General features: G+C 42.7%; 2 protein-coding genes across 4 annotated transcripts; both read left to right on the top strand.

The window, feature by feature from the left end:
* The first annotated feature begins 3,565 nt into the window (after window positions 1–3,565).
* Window positions 3,566–4,206, top strand: LOC136453872 (uncharacterized). The gene has a single exon (XM_066454423.1). It carries the CDS (start codon window positions 3,566–3,568, stop codon window positions 4,094–4,096), a length of 531 nt encoding a protein of 176 aa, XP_066310520.1. The 3' UTR covers window positions 4,097–4,206.
* A 1,014-nt stretch (window positions 4,207–5,220) lies between these two features.
* Window positions 5,221–12,297, top strand: LOC136453871 (ubinuclein-1-like). 3 transcript variants are annotated; one of them, XM_066454420.1, is made up of 13 exons: window positions 5,221–5,835; window positions 6,442–6,528; window positions 6,605–6,697; window positions 7,236–7,312; window positions 7,699–8,293; window positions 8,374–8,467; window positions 8,564–8,676; window positions 9,023–9,109; window positions 10,200–10,322; window positions 10,424–10,558; window positions 10,785–10,832; window positions 11,293–11,394; window positions 11,549–12,297. In XM_066454420.1, exons 1-13 carry the CDS (start codon window positions 5,527–5,529, stop codon window positions 11,993–11,995), a joined length of 2,310 nt encoding a protein of 769 aa, XP_066310517.1. In that variant the 5' UTR covers window positions 5,221–5,526; the 3' UTR covers window positions 11,996–12,297. The 3 variants fall into 3 exon arrangements, with proteins under 3 accessions (XP_066310517.1, XP_066310519.1, XP_066310518.1); XM_066454422.1 differs by having other exon boundaries at window positions 11,557–11,693; XM_066454421.1 differs by lacking the exon at window positions 5,221–5,835 and adding an exon at window positions 6,076–6,189.
* Window positions 12,298–18,962: the final 6,665 nt, after the last annotated feature.

Here is an 18,962-nt window from a genome sequence, read left to right as displayed (position 1 = left end):
CATTTGCCGGGAGTTCCGACACTGACTTTCACCCGTGGACTTCTGACCCGTTGTGAACTATGTTTTCTGTTAATGTCGGAAGTCCCGGGATCTGCGTCGGAACTTCCGACGTAGATCTGAATGGTTGGATTTTCACTTGGAGTATAAATACTCCTCTCTTCACTTCTAACCATTACGGACCCATTTCACAGTTGACTCACTTCATGCTGAACAACTCCCAAGCAACTAAAGCACCCCTCTCCTTCCCCCTTTGCTCTAATCTTCGATTCCCTTAGGGTTTGAGTGAAAGGAGAGTGGATTGAGTGAGAGCATCACTTTAGAAAGCTTAAGCACTTGATTTCTTCGTCAAGCCAGTTGATTTTGCGTCTATTACTCTTAGGGCTTTGCCCCTAGCCGGCTAGGCGTTGCCCAAGAGCTTCCATCTTGTGGAAGAGCCTTGGGAAGTTTGTATCACCCTTCGATTTCTTAGTGGAAAGCTCAAGTGACCTTTGTGGTCGCTTTGAGAGAGGCAAGGAGGTGGAAAAGACTCCGACCTTGGTGGTCACCTCAACAACGAGGACGTAGGAGCTCCTTTGTGGGGTTGCCGAACCTCAAGATAAATCCTTGTGTCCCGCGTGCTTGTTGTTGTTGTTGTGATTGCTTGAGATTACTTGAGATTACTTGTATGTGTTTGTCTCTTTGTCTCCAAAATCTCCATTTTAGGATTTGGACTTGATCTACGGTTTGAAGGCTTTACGGCGTCAAGGGAGTGACCCAACATCTTCACCAAACCACTAGGAAGTGAGGTTATAAGATTATTTATCCGCAAAGTTAAATTTGACACTGCTTTTGTAGTTCACGTAGGCGTCGGAACTGCTGACGTTTACGTTGGAACTTCTGACAACGTCAGGAGTTCCGACCCAAACGTCGGGACTTCCGACAGTGGCTGACAGATTTGAACTTAGCATTTGCACTAAATTTTTAGATACGCCTATTCACCCCCCTCTAGGCATTGTTAGATCCTTTCACATCTACCACTACACATGTAGCCTTGCAAGTGGGTTCAATGCGTGGATCAGAAGTTTCCAGCATGGCCAGAAAATCTCCCACAGTAGGTGGAAACCAAAGGCCAATACTACATGAAGATGACTCAGGAGCGCGAGATGGTCTAGAAAATTAGGTTGGAGCAAGAGCGGCGCGTTAGGGTCGACCAAATCCGTCTGAAGGGGAAGGAGGATGACCTTGAGGGAGCAGTTAAGTATGCGTGAAGCAGCCATCAAGCGTCAGAAGCAAGAGCTCAAAATCCGGGAGGCAGCTCTCAAGAACAAGTAGGATGCAGCGGAACCATCTTCAGGGCGTGATAGAAAAGTGAAACAACCACGCTACACCCAGTAGAATAATGTAATAGACCCAGCAAGTTAAATTCCCTAAGGCATGTTAGGACTAGTGGTGGACCTCTGAACATTAAAAGTACAGAGTTCCACAGCCATTGCAAGTCGTGCTTTGTTTACTTTCCCTAAGGCATATTAGGATTAGTGATGGGACTACTTACCTTAGCTACCTACAGTTCCACACATGCCATTTAGTATTGCAAGTTTGGTCCATGTACTGCGCCGGGTTAATATTACAATGTGTTTGCCTTCAAAAGTTTGTAAGGTTCTTTAGGTTATGGTACGTAATATATGTTTATATGTTCGGAAAAGGATGGCAAATGTTTTTAGTGTTGTAGTGATAAAGTTAGTTTTATGTCTGGTGATGGTTATGTTCGGAAAAGAGCTCATATCGGGTCATAAAACATGAAATAGTCAGTCTGTTCGGTTGGCTGGTTCGTATCGTTGCTGGTTCGTGAAGCAGTACTGCTGGCTGGTTTGTGTGAGAGAAAAATACTGTTCCGGCTATAAATTTACGATCGTTTACGACAAGCCACAGCCAAACGAATAGGCTGAGTGTAATTAGGTGCTGGATAGCCGACAAGCCTATCGGCCGCTGGCGCCGACAAGCCTGTCGAGCTCCCCAAAGCCGATAGGGCCTGTCGGCCTTCCAGCTGCTGACAGGTCTACTATCGGCGCCGACAGGACAGCGTCGGCTGCCACGTCACCTCTACCGTCTGCTAAGGTGCCGACATGAGACCACCCGGCCTTTCAGAGACCGACAAGGAACCTGTTGGCTTCCCAGTCACTGACAGGATGCTATATCTACAATTTTTTATATTGCGATTTCATCAACGTTTACAAAATCCGGCATTTAGGTCGCTCAGTGTTTTTATTTGCCATCGATAAACTTTCATCAGCCTTCTAAAGGAAAGTACAAAAATTCAACTAGCAAGTTTTTTTATAGGGTATAACTTGGACCACACAACCCACACATTACACACTCACATCACACCCACACATCGTACAAATAGCACGAATAGCTAGTTTGTTTAGTGTAGTATTTGGATTTTTTATTCATATAGTTTTATTTATTTAACTAAATATATTTGTCTGTTCTTTGTATACCTTTGTTTACCTGTATAAATTTTGACTCTAACTCGCTGCTATTGTCATCTTTCGTATCTCTTCCTCTTTCATTGTATTCATGACACTTTTATTTAGCATGGATTGTTTACATTATCATAGACGTAAGAGCAACTTTAAGAAACTTTCTATATCCTTCATATTGCTAGGAATAGAGATTTTGATGAAAAAATACACTCCAACAATTTCTTTTTTTGTTATCCAAATATAACAATATTCTATTTCAGATTTCTCGCCAACCAAAGATAAACACGAGAAAGACTCTCTGAAGTGCACACAAGATATAGAAAAAATTGTTGAAGAGCGAAAAGACATATAAAGCGAGTTTTATGGAAATAACATTATAAATGATGATTTAGAGAGTGGACTTAAAAAACTCTTGGAGATGCTCTAAATAATAAAATATATTTCAAGTCAAATAGATTTGTTACTAGATAAGGTCATGTTTAAATTCACCCAACTAACTATTTTTTTTATCTCTACCCAACTACAATAACTATTAGTTGTGTTAGCTCAAAAATCATTATTAGCAAATTGTTATTAGTTAATTAGATGATAGGTAAGACGTTAACTAATAAGAATCCAAACAAACCTCTTAGCCGTGAGGGATTAAATTGATGTTAAGAGACTGTTAGAGGAGCCATACTAAATGTTTTAGAAGGAGCCATTTTATAATGAACAGTAAAGGAGCTGGAGCTGTTTTTATGCCATGAACCGGAGCTGCAATGTGGCTGCTTCTCAAGTGCTCCTAACGAAAACCCCGCTAAACAGGCCCTAATTTTTATAGAAGTTAGTTTTAAATGGTTCTTTACTAATGGTCTAATTTCAACCAATCAAGACAGTGTAATCTAGAATTTGGAAATGCAGTGCAAATTGTTGTTTCGACGGGTAGTTGGCTACTCTCCTGGACACAAGACCAAAAAAAGAAAAGAAAAAACGATGCCAACTTTAGGCGCTGCCAACTTTAGGTGCTGCCCGTCACTCAAGGAGTCAAGGTCCAAGGAGAGCAAAAATCTCTCGTTTTTTCTTCACGCATCCTTTGGCGCTAAAAAAAGAAACCAAGAAACGCCATGGCTGATTCCTCTGCCGACACGGACCATAGCCATCGCGACGGAAAGCACCGGCGATCGCACCTCCACCACCTGAATGTCCAGGTCCCTCCCGTGACCAGCAACATTGGCTGCTTCGCCGGCTGTTTCCGCCCGTCCCCAACATCGTCTTCCCCCGTCGCGCACGGCATCAGCTGCCTCGGACACGGACACGGGCACGCAGACCGGCCGGCGTCCCCGTCTCTGATCCGGTCGCCATCGGCGTGGATCAAGGCAAAGGGTCAGAGCCTCGGGTCTGGCAGGCACGCGCGTCGCCGGTCCCGGGACTTCCAGTACGACGCCCTCAGCTACGCGCGTAACTTCGACGAGGGCGGCACGGACGGCGAGGGCGAGGAGGAGGCCGGGCTTGCAGCGAGCGACGCGCTCAAGCACCGGTGCTTCACGTCCAGGCTCCCCACGTCGCCACCGCCCGAGTCCCCGTCGGGGATGGCCACCAGCGGCAATGGCAAGGCAGTGGAGCAGCGCGAAACAGGCCGTGATGATTTGGAATGAAACGAGTGCATCGGAGCTTTCGCTTTACATTTCACATCGGCTCTTTTTTCTTAGGCTGCTAGGTCTTTCTTCGCAAGCATTTCCCGATGGCCTGGATGGTGAAGTTTTCAATCCCATAGAGATGCACTAATCAGCGTTTGCTTTTGTTTCATTTGTTTACGTTGTTGTAATGCACTGTACTTTGTAACATGTTCTTCGAGTGGATACGTTGTTGTAATGCAACTGTCCTATGAAACATGTTCTTAGAAATTAGAATGGATGGAGATGGGTATAGCTAGCAGCAATGCCTTTTTGTTTCCTTCACCAACAATAAACGAAGCACATGGAAGACAATATACTAAATCCGTTTCAAATTATCATTTGTTTGACTTTTTTTTTGACCCTGAAATAAGACGAGTGGCAGTAAAAAAAAATCAAACGAATTATAATTTAGAACGGAGCGAGTAGACAATAGGCATGTTTGGTTTACGACCAAAATTTGATATGCTAAAGATTTGGCAAATAAATTTTAGGCAAAAAGATTTACTATAGATTTAGCAAGTCAAATGTGAAACCATGACTTTGTGATCATTGGTTTGGCACTTTTTTAGAATTACACAGTACAACGTTGACACCAACCACACGCACACACACTCACCCCTATGAACACATGTATATAAACCCTACCCCTATGAGCACATCCGAAGGACTGAGCCGACTGATCTCGAGATTCATGAAATCACCACAGGCGCCTCGCTATCGACGGGGACGTCACCGGCCAGTGAAAATATAGTGTCGTTAAATCCTATAATAAATCTAGGAAAATACGAGCACTCGTGCCAAGTCAAGGACTTGAATCCTGGTGGGCATGTTCTATCACAAGAACCCAACCAACTAATCTATGATCCGTTCATCTTGATATTTTTTTTCCAACAGGTCCAATACTCCAATGTGATCTAAAATTTCTTATTTACATGTTCCATTAATTTTCTTCCATTTTTCCACCAACCCTGCACCTTGCTTTTGGCGTGGGCCAGTCACGGACTCGCGGCCCATGGGCGAGGGGTCCGCGCGACCATCCGCGCGGTAACGTTTTTGTATTCCCAAGGCCCAAGCCCAAGAACAAACAACCACGGTCCCACAGGTCCACGCGCGCCCGTTCCGATTCCGAAGGCAAGGACGTGTACGCGGCGGCGAGACGAGGAGCCAACCCAACGGCGACGAGAAATCCACGGCGGCTAGTTCACCCGATCCGGCGCGCGCGACTCCCTCCGCCTCGACCAAAACCGAGGGCGTTTTCGTGCCCCCTTCTCCAAACTCCGGAGTCCGGAGCCCACCTCCTGCTCCGCTCCCCACTCACTTGTGCCACACCCCACCCCCGCTCCCCAAAACCCTAGGTCCTTCGATCTAATGCCGTGACCTCTCGAATTCCCAATTCCCGCAGCCTCGCCATGGAAGACCCCGTGGCGGCCCCCTCCTCGTCCTCCACCGCCCCTGCCGCTGCCGCAGCGGCTAGGGTTCCGGCGGCGGCGGCGGCAGCCCCTGCCGTTACCTCTGCACCGCCCGCTCTCGCTCCGCCGCAGCCACCTGCCACCCCCGCGGCCGCGTGCCGGAGGCAGCTGTTCACGGTGGAGCTGCGGCCAGGGGAGACCACCATCGTGTCGTGGAAGAAGCTTCTCAAGGAGGTCGGGCACACCGCCGTGGCACCGCCAGTGAAGCCGGAGCCAACGTTCGCTGCACATGCGGGCCCATCTGGTGCGGTAAGCAGTCATTTTGCGGTTGTTGCGTGTTGGTTGGTTACCTGCTGCATCGCCATCGCTGTAATTTGTGCGCTACCTAGCTTTTAGCTTTTTGAGTAGATGAAAATAGAAGGATTCTCTTCTGGAGACTGAAGGTAAGATCCACGTGAGGGCAGTTTTGGTAGGTAGCAACATGTCCATCCCTCATAAAAGCATACCTTTAGGGAACCTGTTTGTAGTGATGACGATGACAACATCGATGTTCTTAATTACTATATGAACACAGTGTGGTTGTATTCTGTTGTTCGGGTTGAGCTATGCATATTTTTTTATGTTATTAGGTGCTTGTGCTGTATCTTCCAGAGATGTTCTGCAGTGAGTATTAGTTCCTCTCTCTTGTAACCTGCCAAAACCTTGAAAGCCTATATGCCCAAATCAATGAAATCTCATCCTGGTGGATTGTTGTACATGTTCATGCCAAAACCTTGTCATTCTTGAACATGATGCTCTTAGCATTCAGTATTTCAGTGTGAAAAGTATGTTAAAATTTTGGAATCCACTGAATTGCTTGACATTCAAGAAATGCTGTATTTAACATCTGCTAGTTTGTTTTATCATTTGAATCAGGCACATCCTGCAGAAAATGACCCAAAGGATCCAACGCAGCCAAATCGGTTCAACGCAGTCATTGAAAAAATTGAGCGCCTTTACATGGTATACTAAACACCATGTTGCATTTGATCCCATGTTCACCATGGATGATGTTTTGACTCCATGTACAAATTGCCAGGGAAAACATAGCAGCGATGAAGAGGATCTTAATGATGTGCCAGATGATGATCAGTATGACACTGAGGATTCTTTCATTGATGATGCCGAATTGGTTAGTTATATTCAAACTTTTGTTTCTTTTGTCTACATGAGTTTGGTTTGTTGCTTCTGGATCATTTTCTGGTCTCAGCTTTATGCTTATTAAATCGGACGCCTTAAACTGACTTGATTTTGTATGTGATATAGTTATTATGTAGGTTACATCAAATAGTATTAATATTTACCCTATGTTTTTTACTTTGGTTCTACCTTTCTGAACTCTTGCTTATCGTTGTGGGAATTCTATTCTGATATGGCATTGCCACTTGAGCTGTAATAGAATATGTGATAGTATATCCCAGACATCCCACAACCTGAGCTATATGTCTGGGAAAGGTTCTTCTAAAGATTTCTACCACGTGAACTACCTGATGCCTATGCAATTACTCAATTTAGACCGAAATTGTAGTGTAGTTTACTAGTTTAGTCATCTTGTATATGAGTATAGTTATAAACAACATCTGATTGTCATGAGCTATGCTAAAATCTATCAATTGAGAATGAATTTTCTTTTCTTACTACTGATTTATTTAATGTCTGCCTCTTTGCAGGATGAATATTTTGAAGTCGATAATTTGAAAACTAAGCACGATGGGTATTTTGTGAACAAGGGAAAGTTGGAACAGATGTAAGGTTCCCAAAATAGTTAACTTTGGAGTCAATAGGGATGCAGGCAGTGAAATTTGTGCTCCATACTCTTCTGCTAACGCCTGTTAATTCCTTTCTGGGCAGCACAATTGATATTTGTTTTTAGCTATTAAATGTACATGCTGTGCCAGCTGACATAAAAAATGTCATGGGCACGTGTGAATAAGCTCATAACATTGAAAACAAAACGAGAGTAACAAATCATTGCTTGTGCTTATGTTAGGATTGCTCATTTACATCAATTTATTCAAAGCAAAGGATCAACATAGCATAATTACATGCTTTGCTTGCACACCCACACGTGCATTGCTATATTCATGTCAGCACTGATGAAATGATATACATCAATGTGATCCTATTTTGCAGTGAACCTGGCACATCAGCAAATGTCGCTCCAAAGAAAAGGAGAAGAAAGGATGCATCAAGTACTTATCTGGAGACTAATCACCTTGCTCCAGTTGATTATTTCGATATTGGTGATGTACCTGGAAAATCCTCTGCAAGAGGTACTGTGCAGGCGGGAAAACAATTAGCTAGTAGCAACATAGGTTCTTATGGTCAATACTACGAGGACAGTAGAGTGGTGAAGAACAAAACCAGTGGTCCTGGAGGAGCCCCTAAAAGAAAATCTTCTGAATTCTCGGGTGGTGATGCTGCAGCACGCGCTAAGATTATTAAGGATGTCTCACATGCTCCTTTGGAGCTAAGAGACTTGGAAAAGCATAAAGCTGCAGCACTACCTGTTGACTATGCTCATAAGTCAAAAACCAGTGAGACATTTGATTGTGCCTATCCAGCTTACAGGGATAAAGGCACTTCAGTGCAACTTGATTTCCAACAAAGAAAGGTAAGCGTAGAAAATCAAGATCCATCAAATAAAATCTATCGCAAAGAGAAACATGGAACAAGTGAATATCCTGGCATGGCTATGGCTAGTGCTGTCTATTCTACACAAACAATGGTAAGAGTTTCATTCTTATATTCTGTTTGTGGCACAAGAGAAAGTCGTCAACCCACTTCAACATGGTCTGTTGTTTTCAGCACCCAGTTGTTGGTAGGGAGGGTTCAGGTACTAAACCCAAAGGCACCAGGCTTGAGCGAGCTATTCGCGATCTCCAGAAGATTGTTGCAGAATGTGAGTGTTGTACCGTATGCCCCTGCTGTTCTAGAGTCTTTCTGTGGACAAAGTAGTGCTGGAAGTAGTTTTAAATGCTTGAAATTCTGCTTGCAGACAGACCACCTACAATTGATATTAATGAGGTAGATCCAAATGGCCAGGCAGCAGTTAAAAGACGGTTGCCTCCTGAAGTAAAGCAAAAGCTTGCCAAGGTTGCAAGGTTATCGGTATGTAGCACACTAGCACCACAGCCAAATTTACTTCAGATTCAAGTGCGGATACTACTGTCTGAACTTTGAAAATTTTGTTTGCAGACCAGATATGCATGCATTGGCTTATGCAATTTTGTTTTTTTTTTCCTAAAGTTCTAGCATACATGATTTATTTGAATGCGTGTCTGTTCTCTAAAATCTTCTGGCACTGATGTTAATTGCAGTATCCAGTTATTGTGATTTTCTTTCATTTGTACTAATCGCTAGTATTTTGATTTCTTAATCAAAGGCACGCCATGCATAATCTTTTCTAGTACTTTGTGTATACTTTACCTGTACATAATACTGTTGTGTGGTGTAGGCAAATCAGGGAAAGATCCAAGAACATGAGCTAATGAATCGCCTAATGGGCATAGTTGGACACCTTGTTCAGCGCAGGACACTGAAGGTTAGTGATGGAAGCTAATTAGCTTATCTTGCACATGTATTGTTATTGTAGAGCACTGGTTGGTTTTGTCCTATGTTCATCTTAATCTATGTTAGCAAAAATTACAATATAGTGTTGTGTGAGAAAAGCATTTTTCTTATCTACACTAGCAGTATCGTTTAGAAACGATCACTTCCACTTGTTGCATACATATTACTGGTTCAGTTAGAAGACTTTGAGTGGATGCATTTTCAAATGTCATATTAAGGTAGTGCGGCAATTAAGTTATGGCCAAACTTCCAGTTTGTTATTTTTCATCAAATATGAATAGAGTATAATGAAAGAAAAGATCTTTTGAGCATGCCAACTCAGGTCCTTATCTCTTTATCTGTAGTACTTCCTTTATGTTGCAAAAGTAATGGCAATCATAGAAAAGCTATCATCATTTGGCTATTGAAAGTACTCAAATAGCACTGCCAATGCTGATCTATGAGGTCAATATAAGACAATGCGCAACAAGAAGACCAACTGAGCAACAGATATAATGCTTTGGTATTTGATGTGGTGTAAAAAAGAAATCTGCTCTGTTTAAAATGGCGATTCCTAGATCCGCTTAGGCGCGGTGCCTTGGCACTAGAGGGAGCTCCACCTGATACCTTGGCGTTTCTAAAGTTTTTTTTTTTTTTTTTTTTTGAGGTGTTTTGGGATTGATATATGTGTGAAAATGGGGCAAATTAGAGATGCAGAAAGGTGGACTACTGTCATATTACTCATGGATGCATGATAACATCATTTTTTTACTCTCATCTGCTAAATTTTCTTTATTTAGCATGACATTAACCTACCTGGCCATAGAATGTACAGACGCCTAGTAATGCCTAGGCGGAGCCTGACTGCCTGCCTAGCGCCTAGTGCTTTTTGGAACACTCTAATGCTGCTACCGAGAATATCTTATTGTCGGTTAGACCATTATGTTATGGTCTCTAAGGATGTTTATGTTATAGTATATTGATCCTGTGCGATGACCATTCACTCAAACTACATGTTCACGACAATTATTATAACTTTGAGTATGTTTGCTTCCATTTCTAATAAATGCTATTTTAAACAGAGAAACATGAAAGAAATGGTAGAATCAGGTATATCTGCTAAACTGGAGAAGGCTGACAGGTTTCAGCGTGTAAAATTGGAGATCAATGAAATGATCAAAGCACGTATGGCTACAAAGTCCAAGGTAAAGATATAATTGGTTATATGTGTGAGACTTCCTTATTAATCATACCTTTTTCTTATATACAGCTAATGATAGATGTTCTGTTGTCAACATGCCACCAGGTCAATGAACAACAGGATGGTTCAGCTGATGATTTTCAGGTTGCTAATGATGACAGAAGAGCTTTAAAAACAAAGTATGCAATGGATACTGCATTGGAGGACAAGATGTGTGATCTGTATGATATGTATGTTGAGGTATAAACCTATAAAATTTTTTTGGAGCCTGAAAAGGCTTTAGCACGAAGGGAATATTATTTAGACTTTGTTAGCTTTATCATTTGCATAGTGAAGGTACAGTTACATATGGGTATATCTGATCCTTGTTTACTCTATCATTATTATTCTTTATTAGTGAAACATGCAGATGAGTTTCTATAGAACGAAAGTAGCTTGAATGAAATCCTATCTGAATCCTTGGCAGGGTATGGATGAAGACAAGGGCCCTCAAAGCAGGAAGTTATACGTAGAGGTATTGTTCCTGAAGCCTCACCTCGTTTCTCATTTTGGTTTCCTTTAAAAAGATTCTTTGGAATAAGAGTGCTGATTTGGTAGGGATCCTGCCTCTTGAAAAACATTTTTTTTGTTTCAGTTTCTTCTCCTAAGAGATGTCTGTCTATTGTGTTTCTGTTTCTAGGGAAATTGTTTGGCAAACAAGGGTTTCTTTATTTTGTTTTGTTTTGTTTTGTTTTGGGTTCTTGAAGTGAGAAACCAATTTTTTTGTGTGTTTTCTCCCTTGCAATTTGATAAAGAGAAACGGTTTGGCTGGTTTCTGTTTCGAAACACCTGGTTTTGGATGGGTTGGCAGGATTTCTATGGTTTCTGCCAAGAAACTGAAACCAGAAACACGGCCAAACCGGCCCTGAGTTTCCCTTTGACTTGTTGACTGCATCGACTTGATCATGATTAAAATGTCATTTTATTTACACCAGCTTGCAGAGTTATGGCCTCAAGGTTACATGGATTATGTTGGAATCAAAGATGCCATTTATAGATCAAAGGAGCGAAAAAGATTATTGTACAGCCAGCAAAAGGTCATCATTATAAATATTCCTCTTTTCCCATTCTTTGTTAATTGTATGAGTTAAAAGTTGAAACAGAATAACAGATGCGGCATTAGAGTGTATAGGTTAACTTTATATTTTGTATCATTCTGTCGCTCATTTTTCCCCCTAATAATTAATCTAGGTTCGCAGTGAAGAGAGAATGAAGAGGAAGAGGATGGCGGCAGCAGCAAAGCTGCAAGATGGCTTCCCCGTTGTAATGCAAAGTGGAGTTGTCCCACAAGTTGCACAACCACCCATAACAAATTCCATCACATACCACGCGGCTGATTATGGACAGAACCAGGGGTCGAAATTTTTTGAAAGGGCTCGTGAAACGAGCTCCAGTGCAATTCCTGATGATGGCAACAGAAATGCTGGCGAGATGAAGAAGAAGAAAAGAAAACATGAATATGATCTTGTAGATACAGAAGCTAACCTACCAAAGGCTCCCTTGCAGCATGGGAGCGAGAAGCAAAAGCCTTCTAAGCCTGCTGACGAGGCCAGTGCTGGTAACCTGCCCTCCACGGCGACAACTCAAACTGTGCTTGGCCTACCAACGGTGCTTGGTCATAACCAACAACCTAGCTGATTATTTCGGCATAGTGTTGGACATTTGGTTCTCCTTGTAGGCTCTTTTCAGCTGCTGTAAGAAATTTGGGCCTTTCCATGTGTTCAGCATCGATTGTCGAGACTAACATGTTTCCGAGTCGAGAGGATATTTGATCATTTGTAATTTTCCAGCATTGCATGGTTCCTTTGCCCAGATTATCTGTGCAGCGCTGATAGATATGATCGGATGCAGATTTGCACCCGTCCAAATATCGGTTGTAATTATGAATCGTTTCTATTGCTGGTAGTCGAGACATGTATTGTTCATATCGTTTGATGTAAAATCTCATTCAGCGATCTGCAGATTTTCTTTTTCGTTTGATCAAGTAGGTTTGGGTCCCTGCCCACAGAAGAGGTCCAAGCGTCGAGAGAAAATATCTTGCCTCTGTAAACATCTGCATCGTCCAAATAGCAACCAATATCGTGGACAATCGATTCAGTGCATGCTTGGATTGCAGTAGGAATTACCCAGGAAAATGCTTCGATTTCTTTAATTATTTTTGGCAGGGTAAGAGATTTTTTTGGCGCGAGCTGCAGGCAGTTAAGTATAATTTGGACGGGAAATCGTTGAAAATTACGTTGCAGGAACAACCCCTTTCTTTTTTACTTGCACAATGGAAAGCATGTGAGATTCAAAAAGAAAGAAAGAAAGAAAGAAAGCATGTGTGGCCGTGTGGTAGGGTGACATTGAGTGACGACAACTGATTGACACGAAAGAGCCCGAAGATGACACATGAACCACTTGAATCATCATTTGGACCTATACATTTTTTCAGAACATGAAAATAAATCGCGAGCCATCTTAAGTTGCTTCTGCCTTCTAGACATCCATCATGTTCTTCCATGCCAGACAGGAAGGTGTTTCGTTGTTGGATGCTTGACGTTTGAGCATACCAAGACTTGAACCCCAATATATGGTTCCCTGGGGTCTAACCCGATCGCGAAAAAAAATATATGGTTCTTTGGTCATGCCACTCTTTTTTATTTTTGGATTTATCTATACAATACTAATGTTTTGGGCTCTTCCAACACCCGAATTTTTTCTTCGTATTTTCTTCTTTGTCCCAACGCCCCGCCGTGGCATGGTCTCGTCGGAGCTCCATGGCTGCGGCCACAGCGGTCTCCCCCCTCCTCCTCCCTCTCCCCGCCGCCATGTCCATGGGCGCCCCGCCCTGACTCGGCCCGGCCGCCTCCTTTGCTGCCGAAACCCTAACGCCGCACCCCTGCCAACCCCACCGCCTGGCCGCCCCGCCTTCCATGAGCCCCTTCTAAGCCTGCCGGAGTCGGAGAAGAAGAGGGAAAGAAGCAGGAGATGGAGAAGAGAAAATTTGAGTGTTGGATTGCTCCAAATCACTCGAGTGATGTTTAGCTTTAGTCTGTTTGGTTTGGTTGACTAAACTTTAGGACTAAACTCAGTCACTTTTAGTCCCTAAAATACCAAACGGGGTGATGACTAAAGTAGTTTAGTCACCTTTTAGTCAGTCAGGTGACTAAAATTTAGTCCAGTAACCAAACATGGCCTTGCTCCTTTTTTTTCTTCATTTTGGATGTCTATAAAACCTTCCTGCTGGAATTTTAACGACCGACCCGAGTTTTCCGCCATGGGACACTGAAACAGAATATGTATTCAGAGTCCAGAAACTGGACGTCATATAAAACATAAGTTCACCCGATCCGATTACGCTACGCAGTGCCTTGCATAGCCTGCATTAAATGGAAGATGTCATTTCCCGGGTGAATTTTGTGTGACCAGATTGCTATTCTGTGCCGCAACCAATGGTACCATCATTCCCGGGGATCTGGACGTACTCAGAGGAAATTCCAGCGGTAGATGCCAACCTTGTCCGGGGACCGGCGAGCTCCGGTTGCTGGATCTGGCGTGGCCGTCTGGGTGGCAACCGGCAAATCTAGTGGCTGGCAGCAACGGTGGAGAGCCGATGCACGCCAGGTAGAGGTAGGTGGTTTGTTAAAGAAACTTATTTTTGAGATCGATAATCTATAAAATACATATTTTTCACTATTGTGTGCATGTGTACTTGGTATACATGGTGACCTATACTATTTACGTTTACTTTGAATTTTAAACTGTGTTATAACTGGGCAATTGAGAAACGTATTTAGTATAATCTATGGTTATTTTATTATTTTCCATAATAGCTTGCATTGGTAATTTAGATACATTTGAGGGATATTTAAGTTTACAATAGAGTTAGATAGATGCAAATTAAAGAGGCTATTATATACTATTTTTTGTCAAAGGTGGGTAATTTAAAAGAAAGTTATGTCCTAAATTAAATTATATTCAAAATGGTAGAGTTTGGTGGTTTTGATGTATATTTAGGGGTCGTTTATGTTTTTTATTGTGGCACAACTGCATAAGTGAGTAATGTAAAATGGACATCCTCTTTGATGATTTGAGTCACAAAAATTAATGACTAGAAGTTTCCAAGTACTTTGAGAATTCTAGAATTTGTCTTTTTTTCCTAATATATTTTTAGGATAAATATGTAGGGTCTGCTGAGGGCTTTTAGTTAGTAATATTAATATATGTGTTATCATGTTTTGCATTGCACCCCTAGGTCTTCAATATGTATTTAGTTGAACATAAGCTTATATTGATGGGACAGGAGTTCGGGGGTTTTCTGGATCTGCATGAGAAAGTGTTCTTATTAGCAAAATACACGAGCTATCTTACCCCCATAGGTCGAGTTATATCAGTTATTGTAGGGATGGGAATAGATCGGCCTAACCCTAGCCTTGACCCTTCCTAGTGACCTTAAGGCCAATTTTAGGGTCCACGTGGTTGATATATTTCACCTAAAAGGCTATGCTCTCCGTAACCCATTGGATAGTATGAATCATCCTAATTTTTTTTTGCTGCTATCACAGCCATGAATACAATTGACACTTCTAAAAAAAATATGAGATGCATGATTAAAAAGTATCATGATGACATATTAAGGTTATTAGTGATGCATCAAATTAAATAAGTTTGCAAGTGAACCAAAATTTTAAGTTTATCTATTTTACTTTCAAAATACGATATTCCTCGATCTACTTCCAAGAATAGACATGCTTCCAAGTTGTGAACTTATGACCAACCGTGCTTATTCAGAAAAATGAAGAAACCAACAAATTAAAAAGAGTTGTTATGTGACGATTGGGTCAACCCATCTTACCCATTGTGTCAATAGGTTCCGAGTTCATATGTCCATTTTAGACTTTGCGTTCGGCCCCATATGGCCCATTGACCTTATTTTTGTGTGTCGGGTCAACTACCTAGTGGGTTGACCTGGTCCATTTCCATCCCTATTTACTATTGTATCAAATTCTATAACACCATTATTATATATTTTGGATTTAAACTTTTGATATTCGTCCTGTTCGTTTGGGTTTGTTTGGCTTATAGGCCGTACTTTTTCAGCCAACAAACATTATTTTTCTCTCGCACTGAATCAGCCAACAGTACTTTCAGCCATGGCTTATCAGCCAAACAAGTCCAAATGAACATGGCGATAAATAGTTGTTGTGTCTTTTGTATCCACGTGTTAAGTTAAACCTCTAGTGCCTGCCGTAGCTTTTATTCAATTTTTTTTTGTGCTTGACTAAAAATATATTCTAGGTCCTAACTACATTCTTAGGTACCACAATGCCATGAACATTTGTTTCATGCTACAGGATGGCACTGAAGATGTTTAATTTTCTACATCAAAGAATTATATGTGTAGTAGATTTGTTTCATAAAAACATAAAGTGATTAAAAATAATACCAATGTTGATGTCATATTTTTCAATCAAAATGTATAAACTTATCTAAAATAACAAGACACAAAATTTATCGTCATGGAGTATTAATATGATTTAAAGTGAATTTTTAGTATATTAGTATGTGAATTATTAATGAAACATTTTTCATGATTGATACATTTATCCTGATATATGCATGTTTACTTGGTTTGTACGGTGGCAGATAACATTTATGTTTATTTTTAATTTACTATGGTAGAAGTATGTAATTAAAAAATATATATAGCATGCTTTATTATTATTATTGAATTTATTTTCTTTTATATCTTATATTGTATTCATATGTGCATTGGAGGATATTTAATTTTATTTTTTATGATGGAATATTTGCAAGTTTAGATATAAAATAAAGATATTACAATAACATTATCTTTTATAATGATATGTATGGGTAATAAAAAAGCAAATTTAGGATTAATTTGTATTATCTTTCATAATAGCATATATAGATAATTTACGTGCAAATTTATGGTGGCAGGGTGGATAATATAGATGCAAATTTATGGACCAATGTGGCATATAATGAGAAAAAAAACTATAGGCATTGATGAAAAATATCATTATATATATAGGGTGCATTTTATATACTCCTGGGAGTAGTTACTCCCATAATCAATAAATCACGTTGTGTATGTGTACATACTCATTTATCAGTTTGAGTATGTTGACATACTAATATTAAGATACTCTAGATCTTTACTATGTGAAAAAAATTCAAAAGAGCACATATTTTGTAATATATTATATAATACTATGATAGTAGCATATAAAATAAGTATGACCAGAGAAAAATGCTAAGTACTACTGAAAAGCGTTCAGTATCACTCAGTACTACACACAGCACCACGAAATACTGAATAATACTGAAACGTGACTACTGAACGATACTGAATTCTGTTTAGTATAGCAGTTTGGTGTAAAATAGATAAGTATATATATATATATATATGTGTGTGTGTGTGTGTGTGTGTGTGTGTGTGTGTGTGTGTGTATAGATAAGTTTATCATAATCAACAAATTACACTAGAAAAAAATGAATATACGGAGAGAAAGAAAGCACAAAGATAAGTAATTTTAATATGAACGTCTAATACTTGTATCTCATATTGGATTGTGATGGGTATCTCTAAATGTTATTACTTTTTTATATAATTTTGGTCAAACTTTAAATTTTGACTCCTTAAAAAAAATAAGAATTGTATTTTTTTTATGAACGGAGGGAGTATAAAGAAATACTATATGGATTTTGTGCGCAGTGGGAAGCCATTCATAATGAAACATTGGGCCAATAGATATGCAGTGATATGATGATGGCCATGTTTATGCATGGTTGTTCCTCCACTAGGTATAGTTTGATGATATGATACGCTGCCCACATCATTTGATTGTAGCATGTTAGTGTAGCAACAGTGGAAACCCAATTTTGGACATGAACCATAATAGTACTAGCTTGCTAGATTGATAAAGAACCAAAACTCCAAAAGTATCTTTTAAGTAGAAAATGCATAACTAGAGGTTTCATCAAAGTATTAGTGCGTGTGAATTGAACTCTCCGTTGTGTTGTGAGAGAACAGAGTACTAAGCGTCCATGGTTTGTACTTTACGTGGTTGATTAGCTGAGATTGAAACGATTTTTTTTTTGCAAAGATTTGAAAAGGTATTTTAGTTGCGAAATAAAGATCAAGGCTAAATAAATCCAAACTAAACATGTTAATTCAGGGTGGCGGGTCCCACATGAGGCCGCGCCTCCCTCCAAATGTTCCCTCCCTGCTTCGTCTTCGTCGTTGCTCGCGAACTCGCTCTCCTCCCCTGTTACAAATGCCCCACCCGCCCGGATAGCTTCCCTGCACACTCGCAGCTCGCACATCTCATGGTGTCCCAAGAACGGCAAGAGCCAGGTCTGCCTAGCAGCAGCAGCGCCATGCGAGCAGCCGCGTCCATGGACGCCAGCCCGGCCCCGCCGCTCCTCCTCCGCGCCCCCACTCCCAGCATTGACCTCCCCGCTGGCAAGGACAGGGCCGACGCGGCGGCCAGCAAGGCCGCGGCCGTGTTCGAGCTGCGGCGGGAGCCCAAGATCCCGGCGCCATTCCTGTGGCCGCACGAGGAGGCGCGCCCGACCTCGGCCGCGGAGCTGGAGGTGCCGGTGGTGGACGTGGGCGTGGTGCGCAATGGCGACCGCGCGGGGCTGCGCCGTGCCGCGGCGCAGGTGGCGGCGGCGTGCGCGACGCACGGGTTCTTCCAGGTGTGCGGGCACGACGTGGACGCGGCCCTGGGACACGCCGCGCTGGACGGCGCCAGCGACTTCTTCCGGCTGCCGCTGCCCGAGAAGCAGCGCGCCGGGCGCGTCCCCGGCACCGTGTCCGGGTACACGAGCGCGCACGCCGACCGGTTCGCGTCCAAGCTCCCCTGGAAGGAGACCCTGTCCTTCGGCTTCCACGACGGCGCCGCGTCGCCCGTCGTCGTGGGCTACTTCACCGGCACCCTCGGCCAAGATTTCGAGCCAATGGGGTAAGTGAGTAAGAAGAAGCGCGGATTTACATTTACCGCATCAATCCTTCCTGTGCTTTCAACAAGACTTGTTTTCAGTGTATATATGTTGCGGACACCCCGGAAAATGATCACGTCTATCTGTCTGTCGGTCCGTCCGACACGATGATTCTTGTGCACTGTACTAACCCACCCCTGTATGTACGCATGCCATGCAGGCGCTGTCCAACGGGCGGTGGTGAACCAGCGGCAGGAGCGGCGGTCGCTGGCCTTCTTCCTGTGCCCGCGCGAGGACCGGGTGGTGCGCCCGCCGGCCAGCAGCGCCACGCTGCGGCAGTACCCGGACTTCACCTGGGCCGACCTCATGCGCTTCACGCAGCGCCACTACCGCGCCGACACCCGCACGCTGGACGCCGACACCCGCTGGCTCTCCCACGGCCCGGCCCAGGAGGCAGCGGCTCCCTGCACGTAGCGAGCGAGCCGGGCCAAACAAAAACGAAGGCCATCTCTTTCGCCGGACCCGCGCGGGGGTTCGCCCACGTGCGCGCCCACGTGGGCGCTGGCCGCGGGCAGGTGGCAGACACGTGGCCCGCGGGTCCCGCGCCGCTTCCCATTTTTGGACGCTGCCCTACTTCTGCGACTACTAGTGTACA

This window comes from Miscanthus floridulus, chromosome 5, assembly GCF_019320115.1.
Source record: "Miscanthus floridulus cultivar M001 chromosome 5, ASM1932011v1, whole genome shotgun sequence".
Lineage (NCBI taxonomy): Eukaryota > Viridiplantae > Streptophyta > Magnoliopsida > Poales > Poaceae > Miscanthus > Miscanthus floridulus.
The sequence above is the reverse complement of the archived record's forward strand: the minus strand, read 5'-3'. Positions and strand labels throughout refer to the sequence as shown.